Raw genomic sequence first — 19460 nt, forward strand, 5'->3', positions numbered from 1 at the left:
ATCGCTGCAGCCCCCCTATTATTTTTTGTTTGGAGGGCCCTATATTCTGTAGTGCTATATTCTGTAGTGAGCTACTCCCAGCTCGGTGCTTGGGGGACCAAGGGATGCAGGGGGTGGGACCCAGGCCTCCCGCTGCAATGCTCCAAGTACTCAGTGCTCTGCACCACCTCCGGTTCCGCCCCCAGTATTTTCTTAAAGAACCCAGCTGTGTGAGGGCAATGCAGGACCAGGGATTCCAGACAGACAGGGATCAAACAGGGATCAAAGGGGAAGGAGGGACCCAATCTGGGTCCACCCTGCCATCTCGCTTCCTGTCTCTGCCTGCCATCCCCGCTGAACATTCTTTTTTTTTTTTTTTGCTTTTTGGGTCACACCCAGCGATGCACAGGGGTTACTCCTGGCTCTGCACTCAGGAATTACCCCTGGTGGTCCTCAGGGGACCATAAGGGATTCTGGGAATCAAACCCGGGTTGGCCGTGTGCAAGGCAAATGCCCTCCCTACTGCGCTATCGCTCCAGCCCCAGCAGTGTGTCCTTCTAACTTGGAGACTGAGGACCCACACCTGTCCCCTCCCCCCCATTTATCCAGCAGCTGTAGAAAAAGGGGGAAACCCAGCCAGCCTGCATTTATTTGCTTCTCACCCTGGCCCAGCCCCCAGTGCCTCTCTCTTGGGGGGGTGCCTTTTAGCCTGTTCCTGACCTCCAAGCTTCTGTGCCCCTTTAATCCACTTCCCATTTGGCCTGGAGGAAGTTTATAGTGGATTTTTCGGGGGGGCAAAGGGGTGAGACCCTGTCAGTAATCAGATCGCTCCTGGTGGTGCTCAGGTGACCGTATGGGATGCCGGGGATCAAACTCAGGTCAGCTGCGGGTGAGGCAAGAAGCACCCTCCCCGCTGCCCTGGAGAAACTTGATGAGCGAAGCCTTTGGCCTCTCTGCTGCTCCTGCCTCCACCTTCCGCTGGCTCCAAAATGACCTCAGGATTTCAAAGCCTGTGTCCTCACTGGCCTGTCCCCCTCCCACCTCCTGCCACTGCTGGAGAGTCAGCTGTGACCCGGTGGCCACCCAGGCGTGGGGGCTGACAGGCACGCAGGAGGCCAGTGCTGAGCTGTTGTTACTCCTGTTTGGACCAGTTTCTCTGGGTGCACCCCCACCGCACCCCACCGCACCCCACCGCACCCGGCCTTGGCTTTTGTTTGTCTTCTTTGGGTCACACCCGGTGATGCACAGGGGTTCCTCCTGGCTCTGCTCTCAGGAATGACTCCTGGCGGTCATTCCTGAGTGACCCTATAGGATGCCGGGGATCGAACCCGGGTCCCGCCGAGCTCACGTTCAAACGCCCTCCGCGCTGGACTATCCGCTCCGGCCCACCCAGGTCTTTGGTTTTTATCTTGCAGGAGCACCCGCGATCCCCTCGCATACCTGCGCCCCCTTCCCCGTCCTGAGCTTCCCCAGTTTAGGATCCCTCGCACCCGCAGCCCCTGCTCCGGGCTGCAAGGAGGGGACCGTCAGGGTCCCAGGAAAGCGCGGACGCGACACATGCGGTGACCTGGCGCATCTGAGGGAGTTGGGGGAGCCCTGGCGGGGGCGCCCGGATGCGGAGGGGCCCTGCGGTGGCGCCGGCGGCCGGCAGGGGGCGCCCCGCGGCCGGCGGGAGGCGCAGGGCGGTGGGAGGGGAGCGGGCGGGGACGCGGCGGGACTCGCGCGGTGGCGGCGGCGACGCGCGCGCCCAGCCCACCCCCCGCGCCGCCGCCGCCCGGACAATAAACAGCCGCGCGCGGGGCGATGCCCGAGCCGGTGCCGGCGCCCCCGCGCAGAGCAGCCCGGGCCGCCAGGCCTTAGGTGGCCCCCAACGCCCAGGCCCCGCCGGGGCCCCCCCCAGACCCCCACCCACGCGCCCCGCGCCCCGCATCTGCGACCCACCCGGACCTCGGCGGGGAGATGGAGTGAGTAGGCGCGCTCGGGCCCGGGCGGAGAAGTAGGGGTGCGCCCAGGGTGGGGTGAGCCGCGCACCCCCACCCCCCGCCGCCACCTCCACCGCCCCTGCGGGGACCGCGGCCCCCGCGTGCAGAGGGAGCGGGCGAGGGGCTGCGGGGACCCCAGGACTGCACCCGGGAGCTCGCCCATAGCGGACCCCCGAAAACCTGGAGGAAGAGGTGGAGGTTGGGAGGGGGGGGCGCGCTGAGGAGCCGGAGTAGGGAGGCCGCGTCTCCGCCCGCGCCCTGTGCGCGCCCACCCGAGCGTGCCGTGGCTCCTGGCCACCTGTGGGCGCCCCCACCCCCAAATCGGATGTTTCAGAGTGATGGAGCGACCCCTCTCCGCAGAGCTCCGGGGCTGCAGGGGCGCCCCCAGCCCAGCCCAGCCCGCCGGCGCCCTGGCGACGCGCGCTCGGGCCGGCTCGCCGCTCGCCCCGGTCCTCCTGCCGCCGGGCCCCCTGCACCAGGGGCGCCCCCCACGCTCCGCCGGGCCCCGGGGCGCGACCCCCAGACCCGTGTTCCTGCGCTGCATGGAGACAGCGTGCGTCTCCGCTGGGGACCCGAAGACCGTGCAAAAACTGGGGGCGCAGGGCCGCGCGCCTCCCATGCTTAGTGTCTCCCCCCCACCAAAGATCGCGACCCTCCCCGATGTCTTAGGGACTACTGGCGCGGGGTCCGAGGGGGTGCCTGAATGTGTGTGGGTGGTGGTGGGGTGTTGGGGTGTTGGAGCGCCGCCGGGCCCGCACTTTTGTACACAGCAGGTGCAAAATAAGTGCGTCTGGGTCATTCCCTTAAGTGCTGGGGTGCGGGTGGCCCCCCGCGCCCCCACTGCCACAGGTGGGGCCCCGGGAGTGGTCGCGAGTGGAGGGTTGAGAAGGGGGAGTCTGGGGGGGTCTCCCTCGCGCTGCCGCCCCCTGGGGGCGGCTCAGGGGCTGCTGCCTTGCTCGCTCCGGCCCAGGCCAGACTCCGGGCTCTAGCCGCCCCAACCCCCACCCCTCCGCCCTGCCGGCCGCCCCTGCTCTGCGCTGCGTTTGTGGGTGTTTCCGCCGAGACCAGCCACACCCTCCCCCGGCGACACCCCTGAGTTGTCTGCTTTTGAAACCCAGACAAAAGACCCAGCGCCTTTCCCCGGGGCGGCCCCCTGCCCGCGCCCCCCCACCCCACCCCACCCCACCCCACGGGAGCAGGACCAGGGGCTCCGGGGAGCCGGGACTTGTCTGCGCTCTCCACCCCCCCTCCCACCCTTCCACTTGTTTATCTGCTCAGCTCCGGGCCCAAGGGGAGTCGGGCAGGGTGTGGCCCTGGGAGGGTGCCCCCCTGGGTGGAGGAGGAGGAGGGGGAGGTATATGAGGCCCAGGTCCTACAAACCAGGGCCCCAGAGCTATAGGACAGCTGGGAGGGCGCTCGCCTTGCACGCGGCGGCAGACCCGGGTTCAACCCCTGGCACCCCAGTGTGGTCCCCAGAGCCAGGAGTGATTTCTGAGTGTGGACCCCCTGAGCATCGCTGAGTGGGACACCCCCAGCATAAAGAATTCGACAACCCAGACATCAGAGACCCTATGGGTGGGTGTGTGTCGTGGGGGGGGTCCCTCACTGACTTTTGGTAGCACCGAGATGGGACGGCAGGAGCTGGTGTTTTCTGGCCAGCACAGCCAGGAGAAGACAAATAAAATGGTTGGTGTTAGGGTGCCCGGTAGAGAGACCCCCACAGGACCTCGGACCACTGTCACCATGCGAGGTGGAGGTGCAGAGGGCGCCAGGCTCGCCGGTGGGTGACTGTCGCCTGGTGCCCTGGCCGTGGGTTTGGCCGCCCACGCCGCTGGGATTGGTTATGTGTGTGGAGATGCTGAAAGTTTGGGGACGAGAAAAAAGGGGAAAAATAAAGAAAAGAGGGGCTGGAGCGCTCGTGCAGTGGGGAGGGCACTTGCCTTGTATGATGTGGCTGACCCAGGTTCGATCCCCAGCACCTCACAGCAACTCCTTCCCCCCCCCCCCCGCCACATGCCAAGAGTGATCCCAGAGCACGGAGGCAGAGTCATCCCTGAGCATGCTCCCCCCAAAAAAAAATAATAATAAAAGAGGGGGCTGGAGCAATAGCACAGTGGGAGGGCGTTTGCCTTGCACGTGGCCGACCCAGGTTCAATTCCAGCATCCCATAGGGCCCCCTGAGCACTGCCAGGAGTCATTCCTGAGTGCAGAGCCAGGAGGAACCCCTGTGCATCGCCAGGTGTGACCCAAAAAGAAAAAATATATAATAATAATAATAATAATAATAATAATAATAAAAGAGGGGCCAGAGAGATAATACTGCAGGTAAAATGCCTGCTGGTCCTGGTTTAATCCCCGGCACCCAACATGGTCCCATAATACCCCCAGGAGTGATCTCAGAGCACTGAGCCAGGAGTCAGCCCTGAGCACTGCCAGGGGTGGTGGCCCCGAGAGTGACTTGAGTTTTTTTTATGTAGGAGGTTGGGGTTTGATCCTTAGCACCACAGGGTCCCCGTTTCACAGCATCGCTGGGAAGCCATCCACGGCCCCCCCTTTTCTAGTACAGCTGGAAGCAGCCCCAGCCCGGCCGGGTATAGTATAAACCCGCTATCCACCGAGAATTTAATTTAGAGGCCGGAGAGGCGCTGGCCTTGCACACGGCTGGCCCAGGTTTGATCCCCAGCTTCCCATCGGGGCTCCCGGAGCCTGCCAGGAGTGATCCCTGAGCACAGAGCCAGGAGCCAGCCCAGGGCATCGCTGGGTGGGCGGTGTGAGATCAGAGCAGTAGGACAATGGATAGGGCCCTTACCTGGCATGCAGCTGGCCTGGCTTCGATGCCCGGCACCCCACAGGGGCCCCCTGAGCACCACCAGGAGTGATCCCTGAGCACAGAGCCAGGAGTCAGCCAGGAACATAGCCGTATGTGGCCCCCAAACGCAACAACAATAAGAAGAAGTGTTAGCCTGGGACTGGGGAGAGCATTGAAAGAGTTGAACACAGACTTTTCAGGGAGGTGGCTCCTCTGAGCACTGAGCCAGGAGTCGCCCCTGAATATTGCTGGCGTGGCCCCAAATCAACTACAAGAACAAAAATAATCAGGGGGGAGTGGGAGAAACAGTAGAGCAGGTGAGGTGCTTGCCTTGCTTGTGCCACCCCAGGTTCAATCCCCGCCAGGACCCCAAGCCCGGAGCCAGGAGTCAGCCCTGAGCACTGCTTTGGTCACTGTCACTGTCATCCCATTGTTCATCGATTTGTTCGAGCGGGCACCAGTAACGTCTCTCATCGTGAGACTTATTGTTACTGTTTTTGGCATATCCAATACGCACGGGTAGTTTGCCAGGCTCTGCCGTGCGGGCTCCACACTCTCAGTATCTTGTTGGGCTCCGAAAGGGGCAGAGGAATCGTGAGAAAGGCAAAAGCCTAACCGCTGTGCTATCACTCCAGCCCTTGGGTATAGGCTCCAAATTAAAAAAAAAAAAATCGAATTTATTTATTTATTTATTTATTTGGCTTTTTGGGTCACACCCAGTGACGCTCAGGGGTTACTCCTGGCTCATGAACTCAGGAATTACTCCTGGCAGTGCTCAAGGGAACCTATGGGATGCTGGGAATCGAACCTGGGTCGACCGCGTGCAAGGCAAACACCCTACCCGCTGTGCTATCGCTCCAGCCCCGATATGTTGAATTTAAATAAAGCTGTGGACACCATTTCATTCATTTGAGAATTTAGGGATTTCTACCACACAGCAGTTTATGCTCCCAGGGCCCGGGGGGGGCAGGGAAGTTGGGGGCAGAATGAGGGGGCTTTGGGCAGAGAGCATGTGCTCCCCGGGATAAAAGCCCTCACCTTGCTATGAGGAATCACTCCTGCTGGTGCTCAGGGGGTCCTTGTGGGGTGCCGGGGATCGAACCTGGGTCGGCTGCATGCAAGACCAGCGCCCTCCCCTCTGTGCTCTCACTCTGGCCCTCCCTGAGGCCTTTCATCAAACTTTATTTGACTCTGATGTTGGTGCTTGTGGCTTCTGGTGTTTCAGTCTCGGGGACGAGATCTGCTCCCAGCACCAGCCGGGGCTGTGGCTCCCTGGGGAGCAGGCTGGTACAGGAACCAGGACAGGCGGCCTGAGAAGGCGGGACCTAGCGCTCATGGCACAAACAGTTTCTCAGGGGCACCTGTGTACCCCAAACTCTTCAGCCCCGGACACGCCTAAACACCACTGTCACTGCCACCCCGTTGCTCATCGATTAGCTCAAGTGGGCACCAGCAACGTCTCCATCGTGAGACTTGTGACTGTTTTTGGCATATCCAATACGCCACGGGGAGCTTGCCAGGCTCTGCCATGCGGGCAGGATACTCTCGGTAGCTTGCTGGGCTCTCCAAGAGGGACGGAGGAATCGAACCCTGGTCAGCTGCGTGCAAGGCAAACGCCCTACCCGCTGTGCTATCACTCCAGCCCAAATACCTTCATTATATATATGTATATATATATATATTTTTTTTTTTTGACCACTCTCGGTAGTGCTCAGTACTTAATTCCTGGTGGTGCTTGGGGGAACCTACGGGATGCCGAGGATCGAACCTGGGTCTGCCTCAAACCTGGGTCTGCCTCGAGCCTGGGTCTGCTGAGTGCCAGGCAAGCACCTTCTGGCTATACCATCTCTCCAGCCCTTGTTTGTTTTTGGGGGCCACCCCTGACGATGCTCAGGGGTCACTCCTGGCTCTGCTCCGAAAACCCTCTGGGGTGTCTGGGGTGTTGGGGATCGAGCCCAGGTTGGCCGTGTGCAAGGCAAACGCCTTCTCTGCCTTCCAAGCTCTGCGGCCTGGGACCCTGGTTTTATTTATTTATTTATTTATTTATCATTTTATCCTTCCTCCAGAAGGCCTGCTGACAGGACTGGAGGCATCTTGGGGTGCGCAGGAAGCACCCCCTGCCCTGCTGTGGGGAGGTTAGGGTGGGTCATGCTCCCAGGGGTCCTTCTCTTTTTTGGTTTTGGGGCCACACCTGGTGATGCTCAGGGTTGATTCCTGACTCTGTGCTCAGGGATCACTCCTGGGGGGCCCGGGGGACCCTCTGGGGTGGCGGCGGGGATCGAGCCCGGCTTGGCCATGTGCAAAGCCAAGACCCTCCCCATGGTTCTCTCGCTCTGGCCTCAAGTCGTGCCGGTCCTGTGATTTGTATATAAATACTCTACCTCGGTACCCTGGGCCGGGGACATGGTTCGATGCACCCAAGCATAGTCTCTGCAAGCAGGAGGCACCCCGAGACTGTGGGGGCCCCCCAACATTGTACCAGGAGCAGCCCCCAGTACCACCAGGTGTGACTGCTCCCCCAAACACAGCCCTTCCCAGGACACCTTTAGGATCTTGTTTGGGGTGGGGGGTGTTGAGTGCACATGCCACCGTGCTTGAGGGTTACTCCCGGCTCAGGGTTCCAGGCCTAGCACCAAGACAAGAACCAGGAGAGGACCACAGTCCGTCCAACGCTCTCTCCGGCTGCTCCGCAACGCCAGGACCTTTCTGAGTTGTCCGGCCAGCAGCTCCACCTCATTCTAGAACATTCCATCCCATCCTATCCCCCTCCAAGGAAGCCAGTCCCCATCAGCATTCCCCCCTCCCCCCCCTCCCCGCCCCCACCAGCACCCGGAGGGAACCCACTTCCTGTCTGTGGAGGGGCCCCATTCTGGGCTTTGCCATCAGGGGGTCCTTCAGGGTCTGGTTCTCCGTCCGACTGTCCAGTGCTCAGAGCCCAGGCGGGGAGGCTGTCCTGAGTGGGACGCTCCGGGATTTTTCTTGTGACCGGGACAGTCGCTTCCGACGGGGTCAGGGTTCAGTCACTCCGTCTCCTCCTTCCAGGCTTGGCCTGGCCTTGGATCCCTGTGAAATCTGACAGCGATTTTGTTTTTCCAAAAAGGGCGCGGACCTGGGGCCCCAGCCACAGCACAGCAGGGAGGGTGGGTGCGAGTTTGGCTCCCCAGCACCCCATCGGGACCCCCGAACACTGCCAGGATCGATTCCTGAGCACAGAGCCAGGAGTAACCCCTGAGCACTGCTGGGTATGACCCCCACCCCCGTTTAAAACAAGGGAGTGGACGGGGTCCGAGAGATAGCACGGTGGGGCAGGTGCTGACGTGGGTTCAATCCTGGCACCCTGAATTCAGGGCACATGGTGCCCTGAATCCGCCGCGGGTCATCCCTGAGCACAGAGCCAGGAGTGAGTCCTGAGCACTGTGGGTGCGGTTCCAAAATCCCAAAGGAACAAACAAACAAAAGACTATGGGCCGAGGCAGGGAGGCAGCCCAGAGGGCGGAGCCTAGTTTTGCATGTGGGAGGCCCAGAGTTCCATCCCCCGCACCCCATGTGTGGTCCCCACCCCCGCCAGAAACACCTGGGGTCACCTCCAAGCACCAAACGAGGAGCAGCCCCTAAGCACGTCAAGATGCACCCTTCTGGGGGGGGGTCATGGGGCATCAGTGAGCACTTTAGGGAAGGTCATGAGGGCATCAGTGAGCGTTTTGGGAAGGACTTTTTTTTTTTTTACTTTTTGGGTCACATCCGGCAATACTCAAGGGTTACTCCTGGCTCTGCACTCAGGAATTACTCCTGACAGTGCTCGGGGACCCTATGGGAAGCTGGGGATCGAACCCTGGTCCTCCGTGTGCAAGGCAAACACCCTACCTGATGTACTATTGCTCCAGGGAGTGCCCTCCTTTAAAAAATTTGCCTTGGAGGGGCTGGAGTGGTAGCACAGTGGGTAGGGCGTTTGCCCTGCACGCGGCCGACCCGGGTTCGATTCCCAGCATCCCATAGGGTCCCCCGAGCACCGCCAGGAGTGATTCCTGAGTGCAGAGCCAGGAGTAACCCCTGTGCATTGCCGGGTGTGACCCAAAAAGCAAAAAAAAAAAAATCTGCTTTGGGGCCGGAGTGATAGTTGGGGGGAGTGCGTTGGCCTGGCACACGGCTGACTGGGTTTAATCCCCGCCACTTCATTGGGTCCCCCGAGCACTGCCAGGAATGATTCCTGAGTGCAGAGCCAGGAGCAATCTCTGAGCATCGCCAGATGTGGCTCCAAAACTAAGAAGAAAAGAAAATGACTTAGTTGTTTTTCAATTAGAGCCGGATCTGGCAGTACTCAGAGATCACTCCTGGCAGTGCTCGGGGGACCTTATGATGTGATGCTGGGGATCAAGCGTGGGTGGGCCTTGTGCAAGCTGGACTGTCCCTGGCCGGGTTAGTACTCCCGCCCACCGTTGGGTCCCTTTGTGGGTGGGTCTTTTTGCCCCACCCAGTGGTGCTGGGGTGGGGGTGGGGGGCTCCTCCCAGCTCTGCGCTGGGCTGAAACACGCCTAGGGATGCTCAGGGCAGCGCCTGGATCAAACCCGGGCCCCCAACCTGTGGACCTCAGCTCTCTGACCCTGCCCTCCCCACGCTGACGTTAGAACCCAGGGCTTAAGACATTCGCCTTGGGGGCCGGAGTGATAGCGCAGTGGGTAGGGCGTTTGCCTTGCACACAACAAACCGGGTTCGATTCCCGGCATCCCATAGGGTCCCCTGAGCACCGCCAAGAGTCATTCTTGAGTGCAGAGCCAGGAGTAGCCCCTGTGCATCTCTGGTTGTGACCCAAAAAGAAAAAAATAAAAGGATGCTAGCCTTGCACGTGGTGGACCCAGGTTCAATCCCCAGCACCCCTAAGATCTGCCAAACCCTGCCAGAAGTGATTCTCTGAGCACAGAGCCAGGAGTCAGCCCTGAGCACTGCCAGGAGGTGTAGCCTCCAAGGTTCACTTGTATCACTTGTCATCCCGCTGCTCATCGAGTTGCTTGAGCGGGCGCCAGTAACGTCTCCATCCGTCCCTGTCTCGTACTAGTGTAGCCCAATGGCATCTGCTCGCTCCAGGAACACGAAGAGCCTCAAACCGTTCGTTCCGGGTCTTGACGAAGACGTCTGACCATCTCGTAGGTGGGCGGCTCAGGGGTCCTTTTGATGTCCCATGGAATCCCGTGGGTAACCGGTCTAGTCCAGCGGTCGCCTCTGAATCAATCGCATTACGTGTCTGGCCCATCTGACTTTCGACGCCTTGGCAAACGAGGCAGCGTCCCTGATTCTCAGTAGTTAAGAAAAAAATAATCATCCCATACCTGCTGTGATGGGGGCGTCTTGCACACCTGCCAGGCTCAAAAGAGGCAATTAGGGGGGCTGGTAGGGGGAGACAGCGGGGAGCTGGGCGGGGCGTGGGGCATGGGGGTTGGCGAGGGCACGTGGGCCCAGGCACCGTGAGGCGAAGGCTCTTCCGTGCCTGGAATTTTGTTGCTACTGTTGTTATTTGGGGGCCCCCACCGGCCATGCTCAGGGCTGACTCCTAACTCTGTGCTCAGGGCTCAGTCCCAGCAGTGCTCAGTGGACTCGATGCGGTGCCGGGGATCGAACCCGGGTTGGCCGCATGCAAGGCAAGCGCCTTCCCTGCTGTACTGGAATAGTTTTTTCGCTGTTGCTGCTCTGGGGGCCACAGTCGGCAATGCTCAGGGCTGACTCCTGGCTCTGCACTCTCGGGGCTCACTCCGGCGAGGCTGGGGGGACACCCTGGGGTGCCGGGGATCGAGCCTGGTGTGGCTGTGGGTGACGCGAGCGCCCGCCCTGCTGTCCTGTGCCTGGAATGTTCGGGGAGGAGCAGGGGCAGGGCTGAGGGCTGGGGGGGCTGTATTTGAGCGGATTCCAACCTCTGTCAGGAATGGGGGGGCCGGGGCCCCTCTGTTTTCCGCCGCTGCCCCATCCTCCTGTGGACCCGGCCTGGGGCAGGGTCCGACTCCTCCCTGCCTCCTGCAGGTTAATCTGCAACCTCAGCTGGTTCTTGGGCCCATGGCCCACGGTGACCTTCCCACCAAGTTGTGATTGGTGTCGCTGGGACTCCAGTCTTCTGGAAAGCCTGCGTGTCTCGTGCTTCTGCTCCTCTGGCCTGGGACAGTGGTGGCGCGGGGGTGGGGTAAGGAAGATTGTGGGTGGGGCAGGGGGGCAGCAGCCTCCTCCCCTTGTGCTGATAGTTGACAGGGCTGGGAGAATTCCTTCCTGGTGAGACCCTGGAGGGCTCCCAGGAGGAGGTGTGGAGGGAAAGAAGCGGGGCACAGTGTGTGTGTGTGTGTGTGTGTGTGGAATAGTAGCTGATGAAGGCTGAGGGGCAAATCACAGTGGGGTTGAAATGCTGCGTTTAGGGCCAGAAGGAGAAGATGGAGGGGGAGGTGCTGGCTTTGCACACAGCTCACCTGAGATCGCCCCCACCGGGAGCTTATTCACATTCACGAGCACTGAGCCCAGAGTACAGTGGGGTGTGGTCCAAAAGACAAGACAAGCTGGGCAGGGGCGCCGAGGGCCGCAGGGAGGGCATTGGCCCTGCACGCGGCTGCCCAGAGTTCGATCTCCCGCATCCCCTAGGCTCCCCCGGGCCCCGCCAGGGAAGATTTCCTGAGCGCAGAGTTAGGAGGAACTGCTGAGTGTCACCCAAAGAGCCAAAAAAAAAAAAAAATCTGAGTTGACTGGGGGGCGGTGGGGAGGGGCAAAGGGGACCCTCCCTCTACTCCACCCAGACCCAAAGGGAAAGGGGAGGCGGCACCTCCCAGCCCCACGTGATCGTCCCCTCCCCCACCCCCAAGGTCACCGTCAGCTGCTTCCTTTCAATTAACGCAGGAATGTTCTGGCACTGGGCTCCGTGCCTCCCTGGGCCAGGACCCCCCCTCCCCCCCACCCCGGCCACCCCACCCCCCCTTCATTCCATCTGGGGCTGCCCGGCCAGGCTGGGCTCTGGCAGGGCAGACGGGGACGCTGCTGTTCTGCCCGCTGGGTGACCTTGGGGCCGTTGCATAACCTCTCTGTGCTTTCAAAAGAAAAAAAAAAATCCAATCAACGCCCCGCAAATCTGAACCTCCGCGGAGCGCACGCACCCCGCCTTGGGTTGGCGCCTCTCATTAGCTCATCTGCTGGAACCCGGATTATCTCACGCGCTCGCAGCCGCCGCCCTCGCCCGGGCCCGGCCGCCCACGGCGCAGCGCCAGCCGGGAATCTGCTCCTCTCGCACCCTGCAGATCCTCGCGCCAGGCCAGGCCAGGGACGCTCTGAGACGCCTGGAACCGGGCTGGGGCTGCATAGCGGCCTCGAGCCCTTTGAACAAACCCAGCACCCCCGGGGGAGATGCTAGTACAGGGGTCAGCCCCTCTAAGCCCCGCCAGCAGTGCGCCCTGAGCACGGAGTCGGGAGTCAACTCTGAGCACTCCCGGGTGTTCTCCTTCCCCTCCCCCCAATAAAATGAAGCAAACAAACATGGGACAGGAGCGATAGGACAGAGTGGGGAGGGCGCTGGTCTTGCATCTGCCCACCCGGGTTGGATTCCCCAGCATCAGGGAGTCAGCCCTGAGCACAGAAGTAGGAGTCAGCCCTGAGCACTGCTGGGTGTGACCCAAGACACAAACGAACCCCCCCACAAACTCAGTTTGGGGGCTGGAGCGACCTCTCAGAGAGCTGCATACAGGTTTGCGTGGGGGAGGGGTCGGGTTCTAGTCCTCCCCCCACATGGAGCCCCCGCTCTCCCCCCACACACACACACACACGCGCGCGCGCGCGCGCAAATTCAGCTCATTTTTGTTTCCAGCAAGTAAGATTCTTTTGTGCAGGGCCAGAGCGATTGTGCAGCAGGAAGGGCGTTTGCCTTGCCCCCGGCCGACCCGGAACCCCATAGGGCCCCCTGAATCTCGCCCAGAGGGATCCCTGGTCACAGGGCCAGGAGTCAGCCCTGAGCACGGCCAGGATATGGCCCCTCCCCTCCCCAAGAAAGATTCTGTTGTGGGGCCGGAGCAACAGCACAGCAGGGAGGGCGTTTGCCTTGACCACAGCCGACCCGGGTTCGAGTCCCAGCATCCCAATATAGTCCTCTGGCACCTCTCAGGAGGAATTTCTGAGTGCAGAGTCAGGAATAACCCCTGAGCATCGCTGGGTGTGACCCGCCCCCCACACACACACAAAAAAAAGATTATTTTGTGATCTGGGATCCTGTGTGGACTCCCCAGCAATCCATGAACCCCCACCCACCCATGAACTCTGCCAGATCCCCAGACCCCAGGGAGCCCCGTCAGATCCCAGGGAAGACCCCCACCCACACTGTGGGTCCAGTTTCAGATTTTATTTATTAATTAAAAAATATTTGGGGCTGGAGCCATAGCACAGCGGGTAGGGCATTTGCCTTGCACGCGGCCAATCTGGTTCGACTCTCAGCATCCCATATGGTCCCCTGAGCACCGCCAGGAGTGATTCCTGAGTGCAGAGCCAGGAGTAACCCCTGTGCATCACCGAGTGTGACCCAAAAAGTAAAAAAACAAACAAACAAAAAAAAAACCAACCGTTTTGTTGTTGTTTGCTTCTTGGGTCACACCCAGAGGTGCTCAAGGGTTACTCCTGTCTCTGTGCTCCAGGATCATGTTTGGCAAGCTTGGGGGACCCTATGGGATGCCGGGGATCCAACCTAGGTTGGCTGTGTGCAAAGCAAGTGCCCCCCTCGCTGGACTATCACTTCAGCACCAGTTTTGTTCTTTGCCATGTGACTCAGTTTCCCGGCTAGGATGAGTCCAGCTTCTCCCTAACCTCCACTTCCTTTCATGTAAGGGGGGGAAGAGGGGTTACTTTTATTGATTTGGTTTTTGCTTTTGGGCCACACCCTGCAATGCTCAGGGCTGACTCCTGGCTCTGTTCAGGGGATCACTCTTGGAGGGTTCTGGGGACCCCGTGGGGTGCTGGGGTGCTTGGGCGTGCCGGGCGTGCCCTGTCCACTCTCCCCGCTGCCCTGCCACTCCGGCCCAGGTGTTATTTTTCTGGGTTTGAGGTTCTCCGGGTGTTGTACTTCGTTTCATTTTTTGCACTGAAGGTTCTTTTTTGCTCCAGAAGCAGGTCCAGACCCTTCCCGGCGCGCAGCCCCTCCCAGGCCAGGCTCCCCTGGAATCTAGGACCAGGAGACAGCCCCCCACGCAGCATCCCAGCAGGGACTGGGGTGACCCCTCTGCGCATCCCAGCGGCCATAGGCAGCCCCTGGCCCAGGCCCTCCCCCCACTCCCCACCTGCCCCCAGCGCCGGGCTGGGGGCGGGAGATGCTCGGCGCCGGCCCCGCCCCCGCGTGCCGGGGCCTCCGTGTTGCCAGGGCGACGGCGCGGTTGCCAGGGCGACCGCCTCCCGCGGGCCGCGCCATCCATCACCCGAGGCAGCGGCGCCCCCAGGCCCAGGAGGGGCGCGGAGGGGGCCCAGGCTGCGCCCCTCGGAGCCGAGCCAGGCGTTTGGAGGCTCGGGGAGGGAAGCTTTCCTCCCCCCGCCCTTGGGCCTCTCCAGGCTGCCCTCCTGACCCTCCCCAGTCCCGGGCCAGGCGGCTGGGACACTGGGCACCTTGTCCTAGCCTGTCTGTGTCCGGTCTGAGCGGCCACCCCCCTCCCCCGCCCCAGCCCGCGTACCGCCCCTGTATTAGTGACTTTGGTTCTATCTATCCCCTACTCAGATCAGCCTCCTTGCTGGCTGGGCACCCTAGATACACACACACACACACACACACACACACACACACGCGCACACACACACACACACACGCACACACGCACACACACACATGTACACGTTTTTTTGTTTTTTTTTGGTTTTATTTTGGTTTTTGGGTCACACCCGTTGATGCACAGGGGTTACTCCTGGCTTTGCACTCAGGAATTACCCCTGGTGGTGCTCAGGGGACCCTATGGGATGCTGGGAATAGAACCCGGGTCAGCCGCGTGCAAGGCAAACGCCCTCCCCACTGTGCTATGGCTCCAGCCCCACGTTTACACATTTTGAGCACTCCGGGAAAGGGGTAGGCCCATGGGGGCCCGAGAGAGAGAGAGAGAGAGAGAGAGAGAGAGAGAGAGAGAGAGAGAGAGAGAGAGAGAGAGAGAGAGAGAGAGAGAGAGAGAGAGAGAGAGAGAGAGAGAGAGAGAGAGAGAGAGAGAGAGAGAACAGTGGGGATTGCCTTGCATGTGGCCAACACAGGTTCGACCCCTGGTGTCCTTCAGGAGTAACCCCAGCCCTGAGTACCGCCGGGCATGGCCCCAAAACAAAGCAAAAGAAAAGAAAGTGGGCTGGGGACAGTTCAGAGGGCTGGTCGCAGGCTCGCAGAGGCCTGGGTTCAGTCCCTGGCGCTGCACAGTGCTCCGAGTACCAGTGGGAATAGCTCACGAGCACTACACGGTGTGAACCCTCAAGACTAAAACTAAGCAGGTGAGATGCCAGAAGGAGATGGGGGGGCATGGGGGTTGGGAGTGTTAACTGCTTGAACCGTCCACGCCGGGTGGGGCACAGACCCCAGCCTGCCCGTGATTTTCCCTCCCAGGAGGGACTTCCGGCTCTGAGATTAGATCGAGCCTTTCCTGAGCTCCACTCGCTGAGTGGGAATGCCACAGAAAGGGCGGGTGGGGCTGGAGCGATAGCACAGCGGGTAAGGCGGACCGACCCGGGTTCGAGTCCCAGCATCCCATAGGGTCCCCCGAGCGAGTCATTCCTGAGTGCATGAGCCAGGAGTAACCCCTGCGCATCGCTGGGTGTGACCCAAAAAGCAAAAAAAAAAAAAAAAAGAAAAAAGAAAGGGCAGGTGCTGCCCTGCCAGGAAGGGCGGAGTGGGGCGGGGGTCACCTGGCTGGACCATGAGAGCCAGATGACCTTATGGCCTCCACCGAAGCCAGGAAACTGGACCCAACGGGCAGTTGGACCCAGATGGGCAACGCAGATCTGGGTCAGGGGGGAAGCTGGGAGCTGGGCGCCACTTGGGGCCCCTTTGTCCCCCCCCCAAACCACAGCAGGGGGAGGCCGCTGCATGTGTGTGCCTGAAAGGAGCGTTTCGAACTGGGGGAGCTTTCCCTGACTCTGGAGATGGGGAAACTGAGACCAGGAGAGCGGAGGGTGATGGGAGGGACATGGTGGCTCCAGGTATGGGCGCCAGGCTTGGGGGTGCGGGGGGGGGGGGCAAGCAGCAGAGCTGAAATTTCAGCCCCGGGGGAGAAAAGGGGGAGAGCGGCTTCTGCCCAGGCACCCCCTCCCTGGATACCTGCAAAACCTCCATCCAGGGGCTGGAGCCATAGCATAGCGGGGTGGGCGTTTGCCTTGCACGTGGCCGACCCGGGTTCAAATACCAGCATCCCATATGGTCCCCTGAGCACCACCAGGAGTGATTCCTGAGTGCATGAGCCGGAGTGACCCCTGTGCATTGCTGGGTGTGACCCAAAAAAGCAAAACAAAAAATAAACAAACAAGAAATAAAACCTCCATCCAGATCCCTAGAGCAATGTGATATCATTGGGGATTTGGGGTCCCCCCACCTTGATCAAAGGTCCTTCTTTCCCTCCCTGGTTTCTGCCCCCCTACCCCAGGCTGGGGAAATCTGAGATCCTTCATGAGCACTTCATGAGGAGTAATTTGGGGTTCATGGCCCCAGGATTCCAAAGCTCCTCTCTTTGTTTGACTTCCTGGTGGGGAGAGGCGCTGAGATTGGGGTTCCGGGGGGAGGGATGGGAAGCAGTGAATGGGGTGCTGGGAGGAGGAAATGAGGGTTGGGGCTGGGGGGAGGTCAGAGATGCCACATGGGAAGGCCTCAACAGCGAACAAGGCTGTTCCTTCTAGAACATTCCATCCTGCCCAGCTTGAAAGTTCCAATGTGGGGCTCAGAGCCATGGTCCGAGTGGTTCATGCATGGGCTCTAGGGGAGGCAAGACCCTAAAACTTTACGGCTGGGAAGTGGGGCCTAGCTCAGGGTGAGAGAGTGGGAGCTCGGGGAGCAGGGTGGGGGACGGTGGGGGGAGGAGGGTGCAGACCAAATAAATCCACATTCAGTTTGGAGCAGGAATTGCTACACACACACACAGACATACACACACACACACACACACACACACACACACACACACACGCCTCTCCCTCAAGTGATCTTCACGCCATGGTTCCTCCTCACAAACTCCTATGCACCCCTCACAACCCAGCCCCAGTGCCCTTCTCCGCAGCACACACTTCCTGGGTCTCTAGAAAGCCTTGCCCTGAGACTCCCTCTCCCTGGGGTCTTTGTGATTTTTTTTTTCTTTTTGGGTCATACCCAGCGATGCACAGGGGTTACTCCTGGCTCATGCACTCAGGAATTACTCCTGGCGGTGCTTGGGGAGACCATATGGGATGCTGTGGATCGAACCCGGGTCAGCCACGTGCAATGCCCTACCTGCTGTGCTATCACTTCGGTCCCTGATTTTTTTTGTTTTTCACTCTTTGGACCGCACCCAGTGGTGTTTGGGACTGACTCCTGTCTCAGTGCTCAGGGATCATTCCTGGCAGTACTCGGGAGACCTAAGAGGATGCTGGAGATCGAACCCGGGTCGGCCGCCTACACAGCCAGCCCCCTCACCGCTGTGCTATCACTCTGGTCCCCTGTGCCAGCTTTGACAGGAAGTTTTCTGGGGTGACTGAAGGAGAAACCAAAGCTATGGAGAAGGGGGAGCGAAGGGGGAGGAGGGGACCCAGGGACTGGCTAACTCAGGTGCCTTTTCTTTATTGGGTGGGCTGGGGGCTCCTGTCCCCTCCGAGTTTGACGATCACTTCCTGTGGTGTCGGGGATGGAACTCAGGGCGGGCTGCAGGATGTCTGGGGGTCCCGCCCTGAGCCCTGACCTGGCCCGTCCTCCACCCCACAGGGTCCTGGTGGCAGAAACCACGTCACAGCAGGAACGGCTGCAGGCCATTGCGGTGAGTCATCCCCCCCTCCCAAGATCTGGGGTCCCCCCACACCCCTGAGCCCCAGCTCCTGTGTCAAGGAGCCAATTCATTCCCAGGAAATCCAAATGCGTCCTGGTGGCGGGGGGGGGGTCTCCCCACCCTGGAAAATGTGGAAGCCCCCCACCCCATTGCCCGTTGGGCAGGCTGCGCCCCTTGACACTCAGTGCCAGCAGGAAAACCGAGACTGGCGTGTAGGGACGCGGTCTGGTCCCTGACTCGGCTGCTCTCAGCCCAGAAGCCCCTGGGGAGGGGTCGGATCCAGGATGTTCTGTTGGACGGGCTGCAGGCAGGGGAGCTGATAGGGGCCGGGTGGGCAGGTGGGGGAGTAGCTTAGAAGAGGCAGGGGGCGGGGCTGGAACGATAGCACAACGGGGAGGGCATTTGCCTTGCACGTGGACGACCTGGGTTCGATCCCCAGTATCCCATAGGGTCCCCTGAGCACTGCCAGGAGTAATTCCTGAGTGCAGAGCCAGGAGTAGCCCCTGTGCATCGCTGTGTGACCCAAAAAGAAAAAAAAAAGGCAGGGGGCAGGTCAGGGCACTTGGGGGTAACGCTAGGGCAAGTTTGGGCTCTGGCCGGGCTGGAGATGGAGGGTCCTCTGAGCACCAATAACAGAAGCAGCGTGTCTGCCTCATGTGCAAGGCCCTGGGGTAGATCCCCAATATCGAACAGAAAAAGGAAATTAAAAAAAAAAGACAGGGACCAGAGTGATAGTACAGCGGGGAGAGCGCTTGCCTGGCACGTGGCTGACCCAGTTTGATTTCTGGCATCCCAGAGGTCCCTCCAGGACCACCCTGGTGGATCCACCAGGAGTGATCCCTGAGCACAGAGCCAAGAGTGAGCCCTGATTGTTGCCGGGTGTAGCCCCCCCACTCCAAAAAATTAATCAAGAACAGGAAACGGGGGCTGGAGTGATAGTACAGCAGGGAGGGCACTTGCCCTGCGTGCCGCCAACCAAAGTTCGGTCCCCGGCACCCCGCATGGCCCCCTGAGCACTCCCAGAAGTGATCCCTGAGCACAGAGCCAAGAGGAAGCCCTGAGCTCTGCTAGGTGTGACCCAAAAATGAAGGGAGGGAAGGAAGGAAGGAAGGAAGGAAGGAAGGAAGGAAGGAAGGAAGGAAGGAAGGAAGGAAGGATGGATTTAGAATCCAGAGTTGACCACCTCTCAAGGACAGAGAACAGAGCCGATAATGCAAGTCATGTCACTGTCACTGTCATCCCGTTGCTCATTGATTTGCTTGAGTGGGCACCAGTAACGTCTCCATTGTGAGACTTGTTACTGTTTTTGGCATATCGAATATGCCACGGGGAGCTTGCCAGGCTCTGCCTTGCGGGCAGAATACTCTCGGTAGCTTGCTGGGCTCTCCGAGAGGGACAGAGGAATCAAACCCAGGTCGGCTGCGTGCAAGGCAAACGCCCTACCCGCTTTGCTATTGCTCACAAATCGCAAATCACGTAGTGAGGTTTATTGCTCCAGCTAGCTGGGGTCCAAGTGTCCGCCCGACGCATCGGGCTTCAACAGGGACCTAGAGCACTAAATTCAGCGAGTTCTTAGACTTCTTCTGTATTTTTTTTGGCCCGAGACATCCAGCCCACTCCCTAACAGTTACATTCCGGAGACATTCCGAGGATGAAATCTTTGAAAAAAGCATCTGGTTTTTCTGCTTTTATTGTTCCTAGAAGAAGCCTAGGTCACTCAGAAGGCCA

The 19460-nt window shown here is 60.2% G+C and overlaps 1 protein-coding gene across 3 annotated transcripts in view; it reads left to right on the forward strand.

The window, feature by feature from the left end:
• The first annotated feature begins 1694 nt into the window (after positions 1–1694).
• Positions 1695–19460, forward strand: part of PALM (paralemmin) — a 47426-nt gene continuing 29660 nt past the window's right edge. For 2 of the 3 annotated variants that reach the window (XM_055124898.1, XM_055124899.1), the window contains exons 1-2: positions 1695–1943; positions 17672–17723. In XM_055124898.1, coding sequence (XP_054980873.1) covers positions 1939–1943; positions 17672–17723 — 57 coding nt within the window. In that variant the 5' untranslated portion in view covers positions 1695–1938. The remainder of the gene's footprint in view (positions 1944–17671; positions 17724–19460) is intronic. The other variant, XM_055124900.1, reaches the window with a different exon arrangement.

Source organism: Sorex araneus, chromosome 2, assembly GCF_027595985.1.
Source record: "Sorex araneus isolate mSorAra2 chromosome 2, mSorAra2.pri, whole genome shotgun sequence".
Taxonomy (NCBI): domain Eukaryota; kingdom Metazoa; phylum Chordata; class Mammalia; order Eulipotyphla; family Soricidae; genus Sorex; species Sorex araneus.